The 20,937-nt window shown below is 58.9% G+C and overlaps 2 protein-coding genes across 2 annotated transcripts in view; both read right to left on the bottom strand.

The window, feature by feature from the left end:
• Positions 1-939: 939 nt before the first annotated feature.
• On the bottom strand, positions 940-2,716 carry MC1R (melanocortin 1 receptor). Its single transcript, XM_037816444.1, has one exon. It carries the CDS (start codon positions 2,386-2,388, stop codon positions 1,435-1,437), a length of 954 nt encoding a protein of 317 aa, XP_037672372.1. The 5' UTR covers positions 2,389-2,716; the 3' UTR covers positions 940-1,434.
• A 4,083-nt stretch (positions 2,717-6,799) lies between these two features.
• TCF25 (transcription factor 25) overlaps positions 6,800-20,937 on the bottom strand; it is a 33,841-nt gene continuing 19,703 nt past the window's right edge. The window contains 14 exon segments of the mRNA XM_037816442.1: positions 6,800-7,103; positions 7,393-7,465; positions 8,804-8,883; positions 9,873-9,938; positions 9,940-9,964; positions 10,911-11,069; positions 11,564-11,631; positions 11,634-11,656; positions 13,273-13,432; positions 14,775-14,973; positions 15,936-16,029; positions 16,702-16,801; positions 17,797-17,927; positions 19,142-19,224. Coding sequence (XP_037672370.1) covers positions 6,945-7,103; positions 7,393-7,465; positions 8,804-8,883; positions 9,873-9,938; positions 9,940-9,964; positions 10,911-11,069; positions 11,564-11,631; positions 11,634-11,656; positions 13,273-13,432; positions 14,775-14,973; positions 15,936-16,029; positions 16,702-16,801; positions 17,797-17,927; positions 19,142-19,224 — 1,420 coding nt within the window. The 3' untranslated portion in view covers positions 6,800-6,944.

Genomic DNA, 20,937 nt, shown 5'->3' with positions numbered 1-20,937 from the left:
ACCTTTTGTTCTCGAGAGATGTCCCCTCCCCCATGATGTAGCTTTTTGTGGTTGGTTTCTGCGCCTGGAGCCCCTCCCTGTGCCCTCTTCCCTGGAGCTGGCTGCTGCCTCCTTGTCTGGGCAGGGGAGCCGCCTCGCAGCGTCCCAGTGGCACAGGCTGATGCCCACTCAGCCTCCCGCCTGCGCTGGAAGGTTCCAGCGCCTGTTCAAGGCTGACTCACTGTCCTCTCCCCAGCAAAGCCAGGCCTTGCCGGGAACCAGGGCCGGAGCTGCCAGAGTGGGGGAAGGGTGGCCCGGGGGACAGAGCACCCCCAGCCTCGGCTGAGCCGGCACCAGGAGGGGTTGGCTGAGTGCCGAGCGGCCCTGAGGGTGGAGAAGGCTGAGGTGGGCTCCAGGCTAGAGGACTGCACTGGGAGCGGAGAGGCTGCCAGCTGCTCCGCCACTCCCATCTCCGGGTGCCCGGCTCCCTGTGACTTAGGCAACCCCTCTGCACCCCTAAGCAGCCTGAGGCCTCACCCAGTCCTGCAGGCCTTGCCTCAAGCATCCCAGGGCTGGACAGACAGCGGCTTGCGGGGGCCAGGTCCCCAGCTCTGCCACAGCATAAGTCAAGCTGAGATGGTGTCCACAGCCTTGTCACAATGGAGACACTGCTGGCTGCTGCTTTTTGCTCAGATTACTCTGGGATGAGATGTGTCACCCCAGAGAACAGAGAGGTGGGGAGTGCGTAGGGTGGTCCCCTGGGGCCTCCAGGCTGCCGTTTCCTCACCTGGCCAGCCATGGTTGGCTCCAGTGGTTTCTGGGACTCTCCTCACCCGCTGCTTCACCCCCCCCCCCCACCCCAGCTTCCAGCCACCTTTCTGTACAGGCAGATGCGGCTGTTGCATTGCAGCTGCACTGGGGCACAGTATTTATTGCAGACCATCCCAATCCCAAGCCCCCCAGTAACCATCCCTGATTGAGGATGATGGCCTCCATGGTGCCCCAGCAGGTGTTTACCGGAGGTGGAGGTGGTGTGGACAAACGGAGCAAGTTGCCTGGCTCGCTGGTCACCCCGTGGCCCCTCCACCTGAGACAGGTAGCTCCATGAGGCAGCTCTGCAGGTGACCAAGCCCCTCCGGAGCCGCTGTCCTCCAGGGCTTCTTGCCACGCTTGGACCCAGACCCTGGGCTCAGGAGTCAGTCGCAGAGATGGTGTGGGGTTGGAAGTCATGGTCTCCACAGTAGCCCAGGGCTGGCCCTGTGCCCGGAGCCCAAAGGCCCCACCCTCTCTCCAGCCCCTGCCTTCCTCAGGCCACCTTTGAAATGCGTGCTGAGTCCTCCCTGTCCTGGGGACTCAGCTTGAGACCCCCACAGCTCACCCAGCCTGCCCTCGGGACAGACGGGGCCAGGGAGGGGAAGGAGGCATGGGCGGCACCCAGCCCCGCGTCCCGGGTGCTCACCAGGCGCACAGCAGCATGTCCCTGAAGGTCTTGCGGAGCTCCTGGCTGCGGAAGGCATAGATGAGGGGGTCGACGATGGAGTTGCAGATGATAAGGGCGAGGAAGACATTGACGTTCTTGAAGATGCAGCTGCAGGTGGGGTGCTGGGGGCAGAGGACGGTGAGGACCAGGTGCAGGAAGAAGGGGCCCCAGCAGAGGAGGAAGACGCCCAGCAGGATGGAGACGGTGGCGGCGCCCTTGAGGCCGAGGCCCTGGCGCTGCAGCGGCTGCCGTGTGTGCAGCTGGGCGATGCGGCGGGCGTGCTGGCAGGCGCGGGTGAGCATGTGGAGGTACAGGCCGGCCATGAGAGCCAGCAGCACCAGGAAGAAGCCGATGAGGCCGAGCAGCGCAGCCGGCTGGCCCTGGTAGTTGATGAAGAGCACGCTGCAGAGGACGCTGGCCAGCCAGATGGCAGCAACGGCACGCCGCGCCCGGGCCAGCGTCACGATGCTGTGGTAGCGCAGCGCATGGAAGATGGTGATGTAGCGGTCCACAGCAATGGCGCCCAGGGAGCAGAGGCTGGACACCATGGAGCCACAGACGAGCACGTCGATGACATTGTCCAGCTGCTGCACTGCCGTGGCCTGTGCAGCCAGCGCACCCGCCTCCAGCAGCAGTGTGATGGCCATCCCCAGCAGATTGCTCATGCTCACCAGCAGGTCAGACGCGGCCAGGCAGCAGATGAAGTAGTACATGGGCGAGTGCAGATTGCGGTTCTTGGCAATGGCAGCCACCACTAGCACGTTCTCCACCAAGCTCACCAGCCCCAGGGCAAGGAACAGCCCATCGGGGACAGCCACCTCCAGGCACCCGGGGCCCGTCTGGTTGGTGGCCAGCCCCGGGCGGGGGGCAGCGGGGGTCATGGTATCAAGGGAGCCCAGCAGCCTCCTCTGGGGCCCCTGCCCAGGCATGGCCCAGCTCAGCCAGCAGGAGGGCTGAGGACCCCCACTCACCCTCTCCCTGGCAAAGGCATCACCTGCACCGACAGGCTCCACCAGGAGCGAACCAAGCTGGTGGCCTCAGCCCTGCTCAGAAAGTCCCCGCTTTGGAGGCACTGCCTCTCTTGGGTCTGCACATCTCCGCAGGGCCCTCCTTGCCCAGCTTGGTGGGTGTCGCAGGCTCTGCCCCACCTCCTGCCTCCCTGGGGCCAGGGGTGGGGCTGAGGTCCGGGAAGAATGGAGCCTTTCTCACCCGTCTTCAAAGGCTCCCAGGACCCCTGGGGACCACATGACCCGTGGGTGTGAGGCCCGCATCACCCTCCCAGCTGCCGGGCGGCCCACGAGCCCCGGGAACCAGAGTCAGTTCCTCCACTGCCCGCGGCCCCCGTGGCCTGCCCCCTTCGGGGCCACCTGCAGGCTGCCCCGGACCCTCTCCCTGGGTCCATCTCAAACGTCACCCCTCTTGAGCCTGTCCTTGCCCCTGACACTCTGCCGGGGCCGTGGGAGCTACTCAATACTGACCACCCCCTCCCCTCCCACTGAGGGGTGGTGTGGCATTGGTGAATCCAGGGGCTGGAGCAGGGAGAACTTTCCAGCAATTAAACTCACATGGGCAGAGAGTGGCATAGGCGATGGCCAGGAGGGGCTGAAGCCTTGGCAGCACCCTGGGAGCCGGGGAGCAGGGCCTGGGACCCCGTTCCGCTACTGACGCCCCTCCCCCAGCAGGCCAGCCTTGCGGCAGGCCTCACAGCAGCGGCAGCACTGTGTGCGTGTGCGCACACACGTGCACAGTGGGTGGGACATGCTGTCGCTTCCGGGGAGCTGACTGGCCAGAGGGCGTCCTGGTGCCCACCAGGGTCCTTCCGTCCCAGCTGCGGGGCGGCGGCTGCACCCTTGCTTGTCCCATGGGAGCAACTGGTGCCATTTCCTCTGCAGTGGAGACCCGGGGGCCCCAACCACAGCCACATCAAGGGAGACTTCCCGTCCCCAGCTTCAGAGGCCAGCTGGGCGCGGGACACTGGCATTCATGGCGGCCAGACAGGCCCGAGGGCCGAGCGCGGGGCAGGCAGCCCACCAGGACCCTACGCAGCTGCTCCCAGATCCCAGGGCCTTGTCTCGGAAGCTGCCTTGTGCTGACGAGAGGACCTGCTTCTGCAGCCGGAGGTGGGTGGGGGCGGAAGGACCCCCGTTTACACGTGGGAAGAACGAGGCAACAACGAGGCAACGAGAAACACAAGCGCCTGCTCAGGGTCAGAAGGAAGCCTGTGGAGAGACTGGTTACTTCTGTGACGCTCCTGCTAAAATGCATCCTCTCTGCCTCTTTCCCTTCCCCAGAGTCACACCCACTGAGGGATATCAACTACCTCAAGTACATCTGCATTTGACAACCTGCAAAACCCTCTCTCCCCTTTTTTTTGCTTTGTATTGTACAACACACATACAAGCGCCTGGGTTGTAAACATGCAGCCTGGCGCAGCCCCATGAGGTGCCACCACCCTGGGCTAACCGTGTCTCCTTTCGAGCCTCATTTAAAGAGAATCAGTGTGTGTGTCTTGGGGGCGATGCCAACGTCCTTCCTCCCGCAGCCACGGTGGGCATTTGGGTGGCTTCCATGCCCACCAGTCTTGTAAACACTGGCACACATTTCCACTGATGATCCCGAGAGTGGAACTGTGCTGCCAAAGGCATCTTCAGCTTTAATGGATTCTGCCAAACCATCTTCCAAACCAGAGGTGCCAGCGTGCCAGTTCCCGCAGTGCCCAGGAGTGTCCAGTACTCCCCCAGGCAGCTGCGCACCACCCAGCATTTTGCCTCCCAAGCTTTCGTGCCCACCCACCCATCAGGAACCCCCTGGGGCATGACTGTGGGAGGCAGAGCCACAGCTGAAGGAGGTGGGCACCTTGGGGACAGGACACGGCTGGTATCACTGTCCCTGCCACGTGGGGTCTGTGGACCCTCCCCAAGGCCTAGCACCTCCTCTGGGGGCAGAGTGAGTCCGGCCAGACTGAGAAGCCTCTGGACTCACAGGAGGGGGTGCCCCAAGTAGCCATGCCCCATGAACGAGGCCTCTGTGAGGCGGACACTTTGGCCCCAGCCCCCTCCTCCAAGACCAGGACTTCCAAGAGCATGAGATGTGGACACAGCCTCTTCCAGAAAGAACCAGTGGGTAGGCCTGGAAAGGGAGCGACCCCGCTTCAGGGGGCTTGTCTTGGTTCGCACTGGATGCCCACAGGGAGGAAGACAATAGCTGAGCTAGGGCTACGGGGGAGATACCCAGATGAAGTCACAGCTAACCCCATGGCTGATTATGTCTCGGTACCCCCCAGGAGAAACAGCCTCCAGGCGGGGGAAACCTGCCCTGCCAGGGGGGCGGGGAGAGCTGGCTCTCATGTAACCAGCACTGTGGCTCCCGGGCCTTGGCACTGCTGCCCCTCTGCCACCCCCTCCCACTGTCATTTTGTTTCCTGCAGGGCACGTGCTACCTTCAGAGAACTTGACCAGCTTGTCTCCAGCCCAGTTCCCAGATAAGAGTGCCACACGTGAAGGGACCACGAGGACAGAAAGGGTTCCCTGTGCCCCTCGGTGCTGTCTGGGTGGGGCTTGGAGGGCAGACGCTGCCAAGGCCCTGGGGCAGTCTGCACCCAGCCTCGCCTTGGTTTGGGGCCCTCCTTCCCTTTGAGCACAGGAGGGGAAGATGGCTGAGATTTTCTGTGCCCACTCTGTCCAAGACCCTGGGGTGGCCTGACTTGGTGGAAGGCTTCACTGATATGCAATCCCACCCACTGCCTCTCGCTGGGGCTGAGCCTCTGAGCAGCTGAACCAAGGGGCCTGGCCAGCCTTTCCCCCTCAGAAATACAACCGGCTGGTCCCACGACCACTCTGTTGTCTCCCAGGCCAGCAAGGCTGAAGGAGAGGGGTTTTATTCTTTCTGCTCTACTATCCCCAGCCCTTCATTTTAAAGCTCCTCAGTGCCCATCACAGGGTGGCTGCTGCAGCTCCACTCATTACACCCTTTTGGTCAGATTTAAAACTAAAAGGGGCAGGTCAGGCAAGCTCCCTTGCCAAAGCCTTTCCCCAAAGACCCCAGCAGGCCCGCGCGTTCCACTGGCCAAGCTCACGGCTCGGCCGTCCCAGCTGCAAAGAAAGACAGGGACATGTGGCCCCGGCAGTGGGATCACCCAATCACATGTGCTCCCTGGAGCTGGGAGCAGGACAAGGCTCCAACAGATGCTCCTGCTGGCCCAGGTGCAGCATCACCTGCACCCACAGGCTCAATTAGCCTCCTACCCCTGGGAAGGAAGCTCGGCAGTCAGGAAGCCCCATGGTGAGCAAGGAGGACACAGCCCCGTTCCCTGGGAGAGGGACAAGGAGGCATGGCCACAGCCCCGAGGTCTGGGGACAAGAACGGGGTGTCCCTGGGCTCTGCCCCCAGCCCAGTGGAGAGCTGCCGAAGCCATCCTCTCATGGGTCTCCCTGGGCCCCAGGAAGGTGCCGGCATCTGGGAAGGAATCTGGCAACAAGTGAGTGGGGTTTCTGGGTTTCTCTGGGGCCAGGGGCCAAAGATCCCTGGAGCTTGTGGGCTGCACCCACCCCAACCCCACTCCTTCCTGCTGGGTGCTCCGGAGTCAAAGCTCAAGGCCCCAAGAGGTGCCTGGGGCAGCTCAGCCCCGGACTGCATGCAGCTCATGCCGAGTTGTGGCCTCTGACAGCAGCACCCCGGTTTGCTCTGAGTTGGGGGTGTGGGCTTGTTCCAGCCATCAACCACGTGTGTCAGGACCCGCTGGGCCGATGAGCTCTCCTGGGTGGGTACTCCGGTCGAGGGCTCCCAGGCTGTCCAGGCTGGTATCCTTTCCAAAAGCTACCTCTCAAGCTGCCCCACAACTCTGGGTACTACCCTGAGCTTTTCCAATAAAATTTATTTATTAAATTGGACAGATTTTGTCTGTGGCTTATGGCCAAAAGCCCCATGATGCCCAAGTCCGGCTCCTGGGAAGGCCCTGGGTCCTTGGGGTGATTGCTCCAGGTTCTAAAGAGGAAGGCCCCGCCCCTTACACCCCAGAAACGCCCGAGGGGCTCCTGACACTGAGCACAGACTGCGCTGGAATCCCCAGGGAGCCCTTCCCTGCTCCCCAGTATTCAATTCCAGAGGATGAAGCAGCAACAGGGAAGGGCTGAGGGGCTTGTGTCCGGGGCTAGGTCCAGAGCAGATGGAGGGCGACAGCAGCCGTGCAGGGTGGACTCACAGCCAGACCCACCCCAGCACTGACCCTACCTGTCTGGACCTCGCGTTCCCTTCTGTTACATTAGGGGAGGTTACCAAAGCCTCCGCCAGCCTCACCGTGAGGCGTGGACCCCAACCCTGGGAAAGAAGGGCTCACTCTGCAGCAGGGCATGTCCCGTTACATTTATAGGAAAGGGCAAGCCAGCGATACATCCAGCGTTTCTACTTCAGGGAACTGATCAGCTTCAACCAGAGCAAGAATCAGGAACATAATTTTACAGCATTTGAAGACGTGGCATCCGGGCGCTCAGTCCCACTCCCCTTCACCATCCAGGTTCTCCTCGCGCGCAGCCTCCAGGTCATTGAAGTGGAAGTTGGCCATCATGTCACGCACGGCCAGCATCAGCCGGTTCAAGCCCTGGTTGCGGTTCAGGGCCCCTGCCACGCCCTCCTCCGGCCTCTCCCCCTGCAGCGGTGAAATGCGTCTGAGCAAGAACCCAGGGGCCGTGCACAGGTGGGCGAGAGCCTGAGGGACCCCCTGGGGGACCAAATCCCAGGGTGGGCCCATGCCCGGCCCTGAGGGTTGAGCTGGCTGCCTTGGCCGCCACGGGTGGTCTCAGGTGACCAGGACGAGGCTGGGTCTCCCGCCCCAGCCTGGCTCCCAGCAGGGGCAGCACACGTCCACGCAGGGAGCCCACGTGCATTTAGCAGGGAGAGGCCAGGGGGTGGCTGGAGTTACGGCTGGAACAACGTACCTCCATGGTGTAATTTGGCAATAGCGACCGGAAGAAGAGAGCAATTGTGTTTCCGTGGCTGACAGGACTTAACCTGGAAGAGAACACCAAGAGAGGTCAGGAAACAAAACTGGGCCAACACTTTCTAGGGAACCAACCCAGCTCCCGACGCCCCGCAGTCACCTCCTGTCCCCTTTCCCCCGTCTCCCCCAGCAGGGAAAACCCCCTACTGGCTCAGGGTAGACTGCCGCAGGGCTGGCAGAGTCTACCAAGGAGTCCTTCACAGCCAGGTTTAAGGGAAACTGTTGTTCAGCGTTTTCTTCAGCACTGAAAGAACTGAGAGCATGTAAGCTACTCATGTAAAGAGAAGATCCAGGGCGTGTGTTAAGTGGCAACCCCTACAGGTGAAGTGTGGCACTGCAGCCCAGCTCTACGAGACCCGGCAGGACCCTACACTGGAGAAGCTCCGAGGAGGGTGAAAGCCTGTGGTCTGAGGAAGACTCAGAAGGGAACAAAGCCCAGCATCAGAAAAGTGCCACAGTGACTCCTGAGTGCTGCAGTGTCCAAGACGGCATCAGCTGGGTCATCTTTCTTTGAACCCAATGACATTAATATTTTGCATCTTAACCTACTGGAGAATTTAACTCTCCCATGAACATGTAGCCCAAGTTTTACAAAAAAAAAACTAAGTAGAAAAAATGGACTTCACTCTACAAAAGATGTTCTTCCAAGTTTGGAAAGCACATGCTCCCTGCAACGGGAAATGGTCGGTGACAATGCCTCTGAGACCTGCTGCTGTGGGTAAGGCGATTACTCGGCTTTAAAGGACAGAAAGGACAAAAAGAGGCCCCTCAATGGCCCAGAGTCTGAAGGCCATTCACACAGGTGCAGCCTATAGGGTGAGGCTCTGCTGTGCTTCCACCTCATCTTATGCCTGAAGGCCCCCTCGCTCTGGGCCAGCCACAGGGGCCTCCTCTCAGTTCTCCGACACGCCATGCTGCTCCTTGCACAGAGCCTCTGCACATGTGGGCTCTTCCGCCTGAACACTGGCAGCCTTCCCCTCGCTGTCCGTGGCTCAGGCACAGCCATCCTTCATGCCTCGGTGAACTGCCGTTTCCTCTCATGGACGCATCCCACACTCTTGCCTTAGCACAGCTTCCTGTAATAGTTCTGCTTCCATATTTATTTCTGGACTCTGTAGTTAATGTCTGTTTGCCCTACTGCCCTGTAGACTCCACAAGAGCAGAGGCAGGTGTCACTTTTGCTTCCCAGTGTATTTCTAGCACCTGCTATGGAACCTGAGGCATTAAATGAGTAAGTGAAAGAAATCAGCCTGCAAAAGCTACTCCACCTGCATCTGACCTCCTGCATGTGAGCCCCAAAGCACCAACCCCAGAACTGAGGAGAGAGCAAGGTGGGAGGTGGCAGGTACCTCTCAGGTCGGACGTAGGAATAGATGGTGTCCAGAGGAGGCAGAGGGTCGAAGCCCATCACAGACTGTGTGGTCACGTCCTTCAGAATGGGACACAAAACAGAAACGCTACGGAGGGCTGCTGGGGGCCTCCCTGCCCCACCCCACACACAGCCTTTCAACAGTTCCGTCTTGGGCTGGACTCATCTGGGGGACGGCCGCAGGGCTGGCAGAGTCTACCAAGGAGCTCTGGGTGAGTGGGTGGGGACAGTTTGGATGCCTGCCCGCTGAGTGGCTGTGCTTAAGCCACAGGTGGGAGCGTGAGGGGCAGTGGACAAGGCCCCACACCAGCCACGACATTGGCATAGCGTGTCAAGACGTGCACATGAAACAGAGCTGGGCCCCAGCTGCCCCCCACCCTCAGCTCTCCACTCCAAAATGCCTCTCCCAAAGCAGAAGGGGGGGCAGGTGCTGTCACCTCCTCCAGTCCCTGAGCCCTTAGGAGGGACACACTCCCGTGTGCTCCTGCTCCCGACCTGCGCCACACCCCTGGAGTCCTGTGGGGTCTGAGCTGCTTGCTGGGCCTGAATGTTAAGGTCGGCACAGAGGCTACGCAGGACCCCGGGCCTCCTCAGTGGAAGAGCTGATCTTGTTCCATCTCCACCTTCACCACCACCCTGCCCCTTACCCCTTTATATTGGCATAAAATTCCCCTTTATGTTCTTAAAAGCCAGGTTTCCTCTTACGTTAACCTAACACATCGAGTACTCGACACACACACACAGCATGCAGCAGGAGGGCAGCCAGGGGCCAGCGAAGGCACCACACACCTATCCTCAGAGCAGCCTGGTGACAAGGTGACTTGCCAAGACACCCCCTCCAGGTAAGTCCAAGAGCCTGGCTTTGTGTGCCAAGCCCCAAGGGGACACGGGCAGCGGCAGGCATGGTGCTATCCCCTGCAGCTGAAGCTCAGCCCTGTTCTGTGCCCACAAGCCCTGGCTGCACACCTGCACGTCAGCTGCTCGGGGCAGGGGGGCTGTGCATGCACGTGGCCACCCACACAAAGCTCCACAGCTGGGCTCTCCCTTACCGGGGGCAGGGCAGCAACAGCCTCCTTGACCTCGGAGAGGATCACATGGCGGTGGATGTTCCTGGGTGGCCCGCTGGTAGAGCACCTTCCGCCTAAGGCCGGGAGAACAGATTGAACAGCAGCTGCTATGCCAGCACAAGCCAGAGCCCACCAGCCCCAAGAAGCCCCTGCCCCACAGCACAGGGGGCTCTTCCTCTGGTCTCTCCGTGTGGAGCGGCCTAGCCTGAGGTGACGGCAGACTCTGGACCCCAGGCTTTGACCCGGGACCAGGTCTCCTCATCCAGAGATGGGGACAGTGGCAGCCACGGCCCAAAGGCTCATCACACTCATCTACACAAGCCACATGGTGCTGCCACTGCCACTGTTTCTCACACACAGGTGCTGGTGTCAGACCAGACATTGTGCTCGAAAAGGCCCCAGAGGAGCTGTGGCTGCAGCGTGAGCAGCACAGGCCAGCACAGCTCCTTGCCTCTCCACACTGCATGGGGGCCCATGAATGGTGGGTATCTGCACACATGCTCTGGGGGCTTGGGGTGGCGATGCTCGCTCTCCCCGACGAGCCGGCTGTTGCAGGCACAGCCAGGCCCCCAGGAAGAGGCAGGTTGTCACCAAGCCGTCACTCGTCAGGCTGAGCAACACGATCCGACAGGCAGGAAGCGAGGGGCTGCCAGGACCCCCATGCAGTGAGCGCCCTGGGCTGGCTGTGAGTGGCTGGCAGCTCTGCCGGGGGGAAGGGCCCTCATCCCCCCAGGGCTGGTGGGAGTGAGGTGCCACCAAGCCAACGCCAAGACAAGGCCCTACCAGAAGAAAACGCTTCACAGTTGCTGTCGCCTTTGACAGCCATGGACGGGTGACGGAATCCTGCGTTACCACGCACATAAGCCCGTGTCTGCATGTCTGGGACCTTCCACAGAGACTGAGGGGCACCCCAGAGCCAGTCAGACTCGCCGACAGAGGACTCGTACCCTTGAGGAGGGACCCGGGAGAGGGGGCCAAAGGCCACTGCGTCTCGCCCCCAGCCAGGCCACGCCGACTCACCTGCCCTCACAGGCGTCCACGGCGGGGTCCCCAGCATCCACTGCCTGCAGAACTGCACGCACGTTCTCCTCCAGCCAGCTCATGGTGGCAGGCTCTTTCCAGAGGAAGTGTGATCTGCCCAGGTAGAGGCTTACCAGCTGGCTCAGGGCAGGGGGCTGGCTGTGGGAGAACAGCCCGTGAGTGGAGTCGGGGGGTCCAGCCTCAACACAGCCCCCCAACCCGGCCGGAGCACCTCCCTCGAGGCTGGTGGGCAGAGAGGCCATGCAGGCACCCCCACGGGGGCAACATGGACATACCCCACAGCCTGGGGGGAGGAAGCTGCCCAGAGGGACCCTCCAGCTCCCATGTGGGTGGTGGGCACATGTACGTGCTTCTGCAGGTTTGTGTGCGTTCCTTAGGAGTACTTATTACTTCATGCAAACTCTAAAAGCATGCAAAGAGTACGTATCTGTGTGTGTACAGGAAACTGGCTGGCTTCCCATGTGAGTTTTCATGGAATGCTGGCATTTAGGACAAATTTTGGAGGCTTTTGGGGCAGGTGCCCAGCTCCTTCCTGCACCGTCCACACAAGGGGGGCGTGGTGCCCCACGGAGCACCCCCAGAGGAGCGGACATGCCTAAGGGCCCTGCCCCCGCCCCGCCTTCCATCCTTACCTGATTTCGGCATCGGGTCCAAAGAAGCGATGACTAGAAGACCGTGATGGTCCGGCCCGCACGCTTGCAGTACCTCCAGCAAGGGCATGAGAACTGTGGGGAAGCAGAGGCCTGGAGCTGTGGCGCTGCCCATGCACCCCGAGTTCCTGTCCGGGGGCAGAGGTCTCCCCAAGCCAGGACCAGGTGCTCCTGGGCGTCCCCTGTCGTCCAGGCTCAGGATGGCTGGAGCTGGTGCCGAGGGCCAGAGGAGACATCCGGGTGCAAAGGGGCCACCGACCCGCTCTGTGGCACCCCTGGGGGTGTTCGGGGCCAGGCCACTCAGGGCAGATTCCAGGACGGAGGGGCTGTGTGTTTCCCCCAAACACTGGGGACCCCTGGAATCTACCACAGGTGGCCTAGCCAGTCCCTGAACAGGAAGTGGTGAAGCTTTTCCTGTTATTCAGGTTTTACTTTGTAAAGTCAAGAAGGTAAACAGAAGGATAAGTCCCTGTCAAGAACTGCTACAAACTCTCTGCTTTGGACCCCCAGACTCTGCCAGGTAGCATGGGGTCATCTCTGCTTGGCCTGGGTACCCCAACGAACTGTGTCAGCGTAGGTGACCTCAGGGATCGCGGGTTGGGAGCTGGGCCAGCTGGCGAGTGTGTGGCTGTCCAGACGGACCCCAGGCAGCCCCAGTGCCAATTCCAAAACAATCTACCAGCAGGCAGGCAAACCAAGCCTCCCTCGGTGTGCCCACCTGGCTCGATGCACAAGGGGCTCCAACACTCGCCCACAAGGGCTTCTGGGGCTCACGACAATGCCCCAGCCTGAGGCGCCCTCACCCGGTAAGGGACAGGGCAGCCCTGGGCCTGCCACCACCCAGCCCTGGACTCCACCCCCAGGGCACCGAGGGTCAGTCCTGGAACCTGCAACACACCCCACCATGCCTCTGCGCCTGGCCCCAGGTCTCCCCCATTGCCCGCAACTGGGGCAGCCCCCTCCTCTTGGGGGTACCCCATTCCTAACCTGTCTCTACAATATGACCCCCTCCCCGTTTCCCTACCCTAGCATGGACCACCCTCTAAGATAGACTGCGTCCCCAGCCCTGGGCTCGGCTCATAGACAGGATTTGTCTGGCACGTGGCAGGTGACAATTCTGACAGGCCCCGAGTGCCCCCTCTGCAGGATGCAAGCCCATCTGTCCCCCCAGTTCCATGGCCCACTACCTCAGGCTGCAGGCCCTCGAGCCCCTACTGCTGATACCAGCAGCCCACGTGCCAACAACTCGAGGGGACGTGGGGCTGCTGCCAGACCCACTGAGACCCAGGCCACAACCCTGCCCCGGGCCTGCATGTCATGAGAACCTCTGAGGTAAAGACAACACGGTCCGCTGGTGTCCAGACCCCAACCCCACCCCCCCACCCCACCCCACTGCTTAACCTGCCATAGCCTTGCACTCTCCGTCTTACCTCCTGTGCTCTGCTAAGCTCCTTTCTCTCTCCCGGAAAAGACCACATCCTCTCCTCCAGATGACCAACTTTCTCAAGCAAACTGTCACTATGTAGAGACTTATCCTAAAACCCAAATTCAGCTCTAACTCATGTTCAGCTTCAAATGCTGCCGATGTCACGCAGGACAAGGCCCTAACTCCACCTCTCTGTGAACGCAGCACATGCGATGACGGCATTCCCTGCAGGGCCGCCCCCCGCCCCAGGGCCTGCAGCACCCACCTCCAGGAAACATGGTGAGCGCCTGCCGGATCAGCAGGGAGGCTTTCTCCCTCACGGAGCCAAGCTCGGGTTCAGGGAGGTCTGCCTGCTGGCTCAGCAGGAAGTACGCCAACGGGACGGAGAAGGCAAAATTGGGGAGCTGGGACAGGTTCCGATGAGCCTACAGGGGTGGAGACACAAAGTTGGGGGCCTTGAGGGTGAACTTCCCAGCTGGAAGCAGCCGAACGAGGTGTGAGGTGTGGTGGAATATCCCCTGCCGTCTGCTTCTCTCTGCATATGGAAAAGAAAACTAAGGGGACGAGGGAGGGTGTGCGGAGGAGTTGACAAGCTGAGGGAATCGAGTCAGATGAGTGAAGCCACAGCAGCGAGCCAGAGGCCCTGGCAGGCCGAGGCCGAGGCCCCTTGTGACAAGCTCAGCTTTGGAAATGGCGTCGTCAGTGCTCACTCGATTGGGAGAATTTAGCAACTACTTGGCAGCAAATCCGAAAGTCGCCTTTACTCTGACCACCCTGGGAGGCCACATCGGAGGGATTTTCTCGCTGTTTTCTGCATATGCGTGTACCGTAGGCACACAACCCGCCACGTCCTTCCTGCTAACGTGGGGCGCGGCCACCTCACAGGCCGTCAGGCACGGCCTCCAGATCCCCACCTGTGGACCTCGGAGGCTCCCGTCGTGAATGCAGTGTGATCTCTGTCAATTTCTATAAACTAGATCTCTAGAGGTGAGGTTCCTCAGCCAGCTACACTAAACATGACATAAATCAAAACGTTTCATGTATCCAGTTTTCAATTATATAGATAAGACATGAACACCTGCTGTGAAAAATTTCAAGCACAGAAATAGAGGGAAAAAAGAAGCCACCAGCGCCTTCCTATCCTCAGTTCTGCCCCTGCTAGACTGTGTCCTTCTGGAGCAGCCAGTCTAACAAACAGTACAAACCACATGCTGCACTTCAAACTTCCTAGTAGCCACATTAAAAAATAAGTGAAATTAATTTTCATGCACTTTATTTAACCCAATATGTCTGAAATACTATGCTTTCAGCAGTAGTGATGCTGCAAATCGCTGCAATTTCACATTCTCTGGTTGTGCTAAGTCCTCAGACCCGACGTGCCCTCCGCACTGCCAGCACCCAAGCACCCACGTGCCAACCTGCCCCTGTGCAGGTGACTGGCCAGGTGCAGACATGCACCTACCTGGCATTTTGCCTGCACTCAGGGTCCAGGCCCAGCCTTCCTGTTACCCGAGTGTGTGCACTGCACGCTGGCATCCAGGACCCCCTACCTGGTCTACCTGTGATGGTGGCCTCTAGGTCTCCTCCATCTTTTCTCTCTCACACACCTGTGCTCCCATTACAGATTCTGACGTGAGGTTGCTGGACACCCTCCAGGAAGACGCCTCCACGGTGGTGGCAAGGGAGAGAACCTTGCCAAGTCATCACCAATAGCCCCTTGGGCGCATACCCCTGAACCAAGGGAGAGACGCGGTGGCTCACACCCACCTCCCACTCCTCAAAGAGGCGGATCAGGTACTCATAGTTGCGGGCACGTAAGGCCAGGTGGTCGATGAGCAGCAGCATGCACAGGGGGTCCTCGTCGGGCTCCAGGCTCAGAATGAGTTTGCAGTACTCCAGGGCCGTGCGTGGACAGCCCCTCTTCTCCAGGAAGCTCATCTGCTTATAGAGGGCCAGGTAGAAACTCCTAGCCCCAAAAAACCCCAGTGTGAGACGGAGGGAGGGCAAAGCAGCAGCCCGTGCCAGCTCCATGGGTGCTGGAGGCACTTCTAAGTGGCCAAGTACACGGCGTCTGCCACCGTTCACTGGTGTTCGGAGAGATGTGTACTCATTTGTTGTTTATAGAGTTCTAACATTATCTACGTGTCAAAAACCAAGCCTGTTACTTGTCATTTGAAACCTTTACCTTGTTTTTTTTGTTTGCTAGTTATCACTTAAGGAAAGAGAGCTAAAATTTCTTACTGTAGTTTCAATTTTAATTTATCCTCAAATTTTAATGGTTATTAGTAGCAACTACTGTTGGATGCTTGTCAGCCTAGTGGATTATTTTTATTAACAGCCCACTGGCCCTTTAACACCTAGAAAGACTCATGTTAAAAATTTTATAACCTGACTCAAAGAACAAAAGAATGTTAACTGGAGTAACAAAACTAAAACAGATGAAAGCAACAAAGAAAATTAATATTAAACACAGCTGTTAACTTGCACTGTAGGGGGAGAAGATGCTGGGAGCACACAGCACCGCAGGGCGACAAGGATGGCTGGAGAAGGGGCGCTGCCAGCAGGAGAGCGGAGACCTCAGTGCCGCCAGCACGGGCTCCGGCCCTGAAGGCTGAGGGTAGCCAGGTGGGTGGGTGGGGGCCCAGCAACCAGCCCTGGGGGTGGTCTCAGGGGCGCAGAAGTATCTGGTCTCTAAGGACAGGGAACCAGGGTCTGCGAGAATCGGGGCTTGCACAGCTGTCTGCTAAGACTTAATTTAAGGACCAGCAGACACACCCTCCAAGCCTTCCACGGTTTTGTAAACTGGCCATGAATGCATCCTGTGTCCAGGTACTACAGGCTGCGTCACAGCAAGTGGCTCGCTAGGATCTCACTCCCAGTGTGGACACATCCATTCCCCTGTCCCCCCAGGACAAAGCCCTGGCTCACCTGTTCTCGGGCCGGCGGTAGTCCAGGCGGCAGGCCCCACTGGTGAGGCTAAACAAGGGGTGGAAGGCACTCTCCATGCAATACAGCGCTCTCTCTGTGGACCACAGAAACACCAGCCTCTGCACGGGGCGCGCCCGTGGAGGAGGCCCCAGCTGCTCACCACTATGCACAGCCAGGTCCACCTACCCTGGTCCTCGGGATGCACGACTAGGAAAAGTCTGGAAGGAAGGAGGTTGTATGGCTAGGACTTTGGAAACTAAGGCTCTTCCTGGCACGAGAGAGCATGACCTTACCCCTCGGCACCCTTTCACCACCCTGCCTTTACCTCAACCAAGAACCCGGAAGTCTGAGGTGGGAAAACCCTGGGACCCCACAAGGTAAGAGCACAGGGAAATGAGAACCTGCACACATGTGCGTCCCTGCAGAGGAGCCGGGACCAGCCCGGGGCAATGGCAGGGGGTGAGCAGATCGACACGTGGGCATCTGAACAACGGGGTCTTGTCCAGCCATAAAGACGGGGGTTCTGACACACACTGCACACGGATGAGCCTGGAGGAGGTGATGCTGAGTGGAAGAAGCCAGTCACATTTGTATGACACGTCCGGAACAGGCAAATCCAGAGACAGAAAGCAGATCCATGGGTGCCAGAGGAGGGGAGAGGTTGATGCTGATGGGCACAGGTTTCTTTAAAGCAGGCTGTGGTGACAACTGTGCCACTCCGTATACACTAGGAAGAACGAGCTGCAGATCCCGACAGGGCTGTTACCTATGAGGTCTCGTGCCATCTCCTGGTCCTCCTGAAATCGGCAGGCGTCGCTGAGCTGCAGGAGCGAGTCAACGTGATAGGGGCTGGTCTGGAGGAGAACCTGCAGAAAAAGGGGGGGCTGGCCGAGAGCTGCCTGAAGGGGCAGAGCCCTCCTGGGACAGGCACGCAGCCCTCAGCACGTCCTTCTTTCAGGCACTACCACCTGGGGAATCGCCAACAGTGATATTCGCCACATCCCCCAATTCCAAATGTGCTAGTTATTGTTACTAACCTGAATCCTTTAGCTGATTTAAAGTGGGAACTGAGAATTAAGCGTTCCCAGGCAACTGCAAAAAGCCTGGTGCCATTTCAGCCCATCCCTCGGTCCCCAGGCCACACAGCAGCAGCCATCAAAAGCTCTGGTCCGGACAATGGCCCACGTGCTGCATGCAAAGGGGTCAGGCCAGGCCACGGTACCCCGGAAGACAAGCTCTGCAGTGGTTTTGGACCCAGTCGGGCTCTGGCTGGGATCTAGGTCACTCCAGGGCAGTCTGGCCTCAAAGTCCCACAGGTTTTTAAGTAGCAGAACAAGTCAAGCGACATGGCTGGCAGGACGGCTGCTGTGGAAGCTGGGAGAGGAGCCCCCATCCCTGAGCCAGCGACAGGGCAGGGTAGCCCCCGAGAAGGTCCTGACATTCTGGGTGCAGGTCACATGGAGCCCCCACACCCGGGTCCTTGGAAGGGGGTGAGCCTAGTGCTCAGGGCTCCTCATCCGCGTCCTTGTCCACAGCATGCACAGGCTCCACTTGGGTGTACAACTGCCCTGCAGAGGCACGAGCCCTTCCAGGTGAGGGGCATCTGCCAGCATCCTCCTGGGCACACACCTCACCAAGCCCCCTAGCCCAGGCACAGCTGTCGAGACACGTGTGTGGCCACACTGCTGCCCACGTGGAGATACAGGCCCACCTAGGAGACCACAGCTGCTGTGCCTGCAAGTGTGTGCAAGTCTGTGTGTACGTGGGCGCTCTGTGCAACTGTGTGCACGTGGGAGCTCTGAGTAGGTGTGTGCATGTGTGTGTGCAAGGCCCCATGCATTGGGGGCTGGGGGCGACGTACCACGATGTTGTTTGGCTCCATGGATTCCACGGCGACCAGGAACTTGTGCTGCACCTGCTGGTATTCTTCGCTATGCTCAAACGCAAAGAAGCAAAGCCCTTTTCTTGTTTCCAGCAGCCGCATGGAGAGGCCTGAGAGGTGAGGGTGGCTGTCAGGGACACCCTGGGCAGCACGGCGCCCACCCCAGCAGTCACCCCAACCTCTTTTAAAGGACATTAAGATATGGACATGATTCAGACTGCTCTGTGTACTGGGGGCAAGTTTCCCAAAGCTGAGTCTCAGCAGCCGGCTATACAAGGGGCCAGGGACCTGTCTGGTTTTGTTTCCTGCAGAGATATTTTTCTCCCACAACTCGGGTCCAGCTTTGGAGCACCGGAGGGAGCGTGAATGGGCCAGAAGAAGGGTGCTGGCTGACCCGGCAGCAGGGAGGCCATGCTTTGCCATCTCACCAGCGCACCTGGCCAGGACCAAACCCTGGGCCCGGCTCAAGCCTGGAAAGGATGGGTGGGGGTTGGGTTGCAGTTCAGAGCAGCCCCTGCAAGGTAGCATGCACACAGCTGGGCCTCTGGGTGAACAGGGTCCAGTGTCTTCTAAGAAACTTGAAATCTCAGACTCTTAGATCTTTGTGAACGAGGTCCCGGGTCCTCTTGGCCCATACCCCCCAAGTCCCCTTGGTGCACACCCTCTCCACACGTCCGTGAGCTCCCCAGTCTCACAGGTGCTCAGGTGTTTCTGCTGGGGAGGCAAGGGGCCTGGGTGAAAGGAAAAGGGGGAACGAGAGCAGCCACCCAGAACCAGGGTTACTCTATAAAGCACAAACCTCCAGGGCCCAGGCCCGTCCTTGCTGACAGCACAGAACGTCCAAAGAATCCGCAGATACTGCGGGGTGGGGGGTGGCGCAGGGCTGGGGGGAAGCAGCACCAACACTCCCACGCTTACCACCACCATGTCCACGCTGCCGCTCCCACAGGAGCTCCTGCCCCCCAGCCTTGGGCTCAGGCCTCGTGAGGCCCCCCGGGCCCCCCACAACAGATGTTCTCACGCCACACCACTTGATATGGCACTGCCCTCACCTGGCACACCTCTCTACTGCTGCCTGAAAATACATCACTTTGCAACAAAAACAGCACAATTTAAGATGAACTTGACTGCTTCCCACGCTACAGTGTCCCAAAGGCCGAGCAAGGCTCCATAAGAACAAGTTGAGCACACATGCATCGCGTCTGCAGACCTGTCCCCCAGCAGGCATCAGGGCACACGAGCCATCCAATTCAGGAAGAACACACCTCGCTGCAGCGCCCAGCCCAGCAGCCGTGCATCCCCTGCAGCCCCAGCAGACCCTCACCTGGTTTGCTGTACCGGGGCCAGGCGCTCTTGGGGGTCGTCAGCCACGTGCACTTGGGGTACATGCGCTGTCTCTGGCGTGGCCTGGGGAGGAGAGCACACAGCACAGCTTACCTGCCCTCGGCTTCACTGCCTGACCTCTGTGGGGACAAAAACCAGGGCAGGAAGGGGTGGGGGTCTGGGCTAGGGGCCAGGGGCAGGTCTGCCCGCACGCGGAACGCACACACACAGCTAGGAATGAGGAGGAGTCACTGCCAGATGAAACTAAAGGGAGAATTCCTGCATAATCAAACAACTGGAGAAAAAGAAGAAAATTCAATTGTTTGGGCAGGAAAGGTAAAAGAGACAAGTGAGCGCCTACAACAAAGACGACGGGAGTGAGCTGGCCTGCTGGGCACTCCGCACGGTGGAACAGCCCCTGCCCGTGAGGTCCCGCACTGGGCAACAAGAGGCCCGAAGCCAAGGACGGACTGACCCAGACGGAAGCACGTTACAGGGACCCATCTCCTCTCCTCTCCTGAGAACTGCTGCAGTGACGAGGTTTTCAAAAGGCATAAAGTAACAATGAAGAGAAGAGGAGAAGAGCGTCAGTGCACAGGGGATATCAGTACATTTCTGGAATGACCGGGCAAGGCAGAGGGGGCTGCACAGAAGAGGCACGAGGCCACTCAGACCCTCCCTCCTGAGGTAATGGCTTCTGGGCTGCTCCTCGGGGGTCTCAGTCGCAGGAACCAGACACCTTCGTGAGCCCTGGACAGGTCAGGGGTGGCCCAGCAGGGGTGGGGTGGGGGTGGGGCTCAGTGCTGCCGAGTTTCTCAGGCTGAGCGGTAGGCATGCGGCTGCTTTGTATTATTCCCTCCACTTTTGATGAATTCTCTCACTAAAGAGAAAGAGAATGAGCGGGCTGGACTACGTTGCACGGCAGCCCTTCAGGGAGCTGGGCGCACAGTTCTGAATGGCAATGCTGCTTGGACTCCCCAGAGAAAACCTGGAACATTCTAGAAACAAGGCCTGCCTGGAGAGAGGCACGGAGGCGAGGAGGAACCCTGAGGAAGACTCTGAAGTCGTGAAGACAACCCACTGAGCAGCCGGCGAAGCCAGCAGCCCAGCACCTGATCCGCCTCAAAGGAGGATGTCAAAAGAAAAGGCCTGGATCTGAGACCAGAGAGAGAGTGGTGCACACATTGTTTGCAGATTCTGAGGTCACCACCAGAAGACAAAAAAACAGAAACACAAGTGGTTGTCTTTGTGAAGCAGGGACCTGCAGCTTCTCAATGTAAGCCCTTCGGTAGGACTTAAAATTCTGAAGAAATAAATATAGTAAGAAACGTAGTAAGAATATAAAACAATGAACTTATTTAGTTAATAACTAATTTGTACACACATAAGACCAGGCAAAAAATGTAAAGAGATGAGCCAAGATAGAGCAGGAAATGCAAACCAAAAGAAATCAGCATGTAAAAGGGAGACTGACCACTGCAGCCAAGGGGACAGAGAGGAGTATCTTCAACCAAAAATGTTTTCCATTAATATTCTAAAAAGAAGACATAAAAGACAGAAATCCTTGTGTAACGGATAATGTAGTAACAAAAATAGAAAGCAAAAACTGTTAGAAATACAAGGAAACTGAGCAAATAACATGAAAAAACATTCAATGTTACAAATAAAGAAATATAACTCAAACATCACTCCTTTTTGTCTACACATTACAACAGATTTTGAAATCTAATTAAATTGCTCTCGGTGAGGGGATGAAGGACACCACTATCCTGTGAGCGTGTGGGGACGAGCACGCCC

This window comes from Choloepus didactylus, chromosome 22, assembly GCF_015220235.1.
Source record: "Choloepus didactylus isolate mChoDid1 chromosome 22, mChoDid1.pri, whole genome shotgun sequence".
Taxonomy (NCBI): Eukaryota; Metazoa; Chordata; class Mammalia; order Pilosa; family Megalonychidae; genus Choloepus; species Choloepus didactylus.
The sequence above is the reverse complement of the archived record's forward strand: the minus strand, read 5'-3'. Positions and strand labels throughout refer to the sequence as shown.

Coding starts and splice junctions, on each gene's coding strand:
- MC1R (XM_037816444.1), bottom strand. CDS start 2,388: ATGCCTGGGCAGGGGCCCCAGAGGAGGCTGCTGGGCTCCCTTGATACC.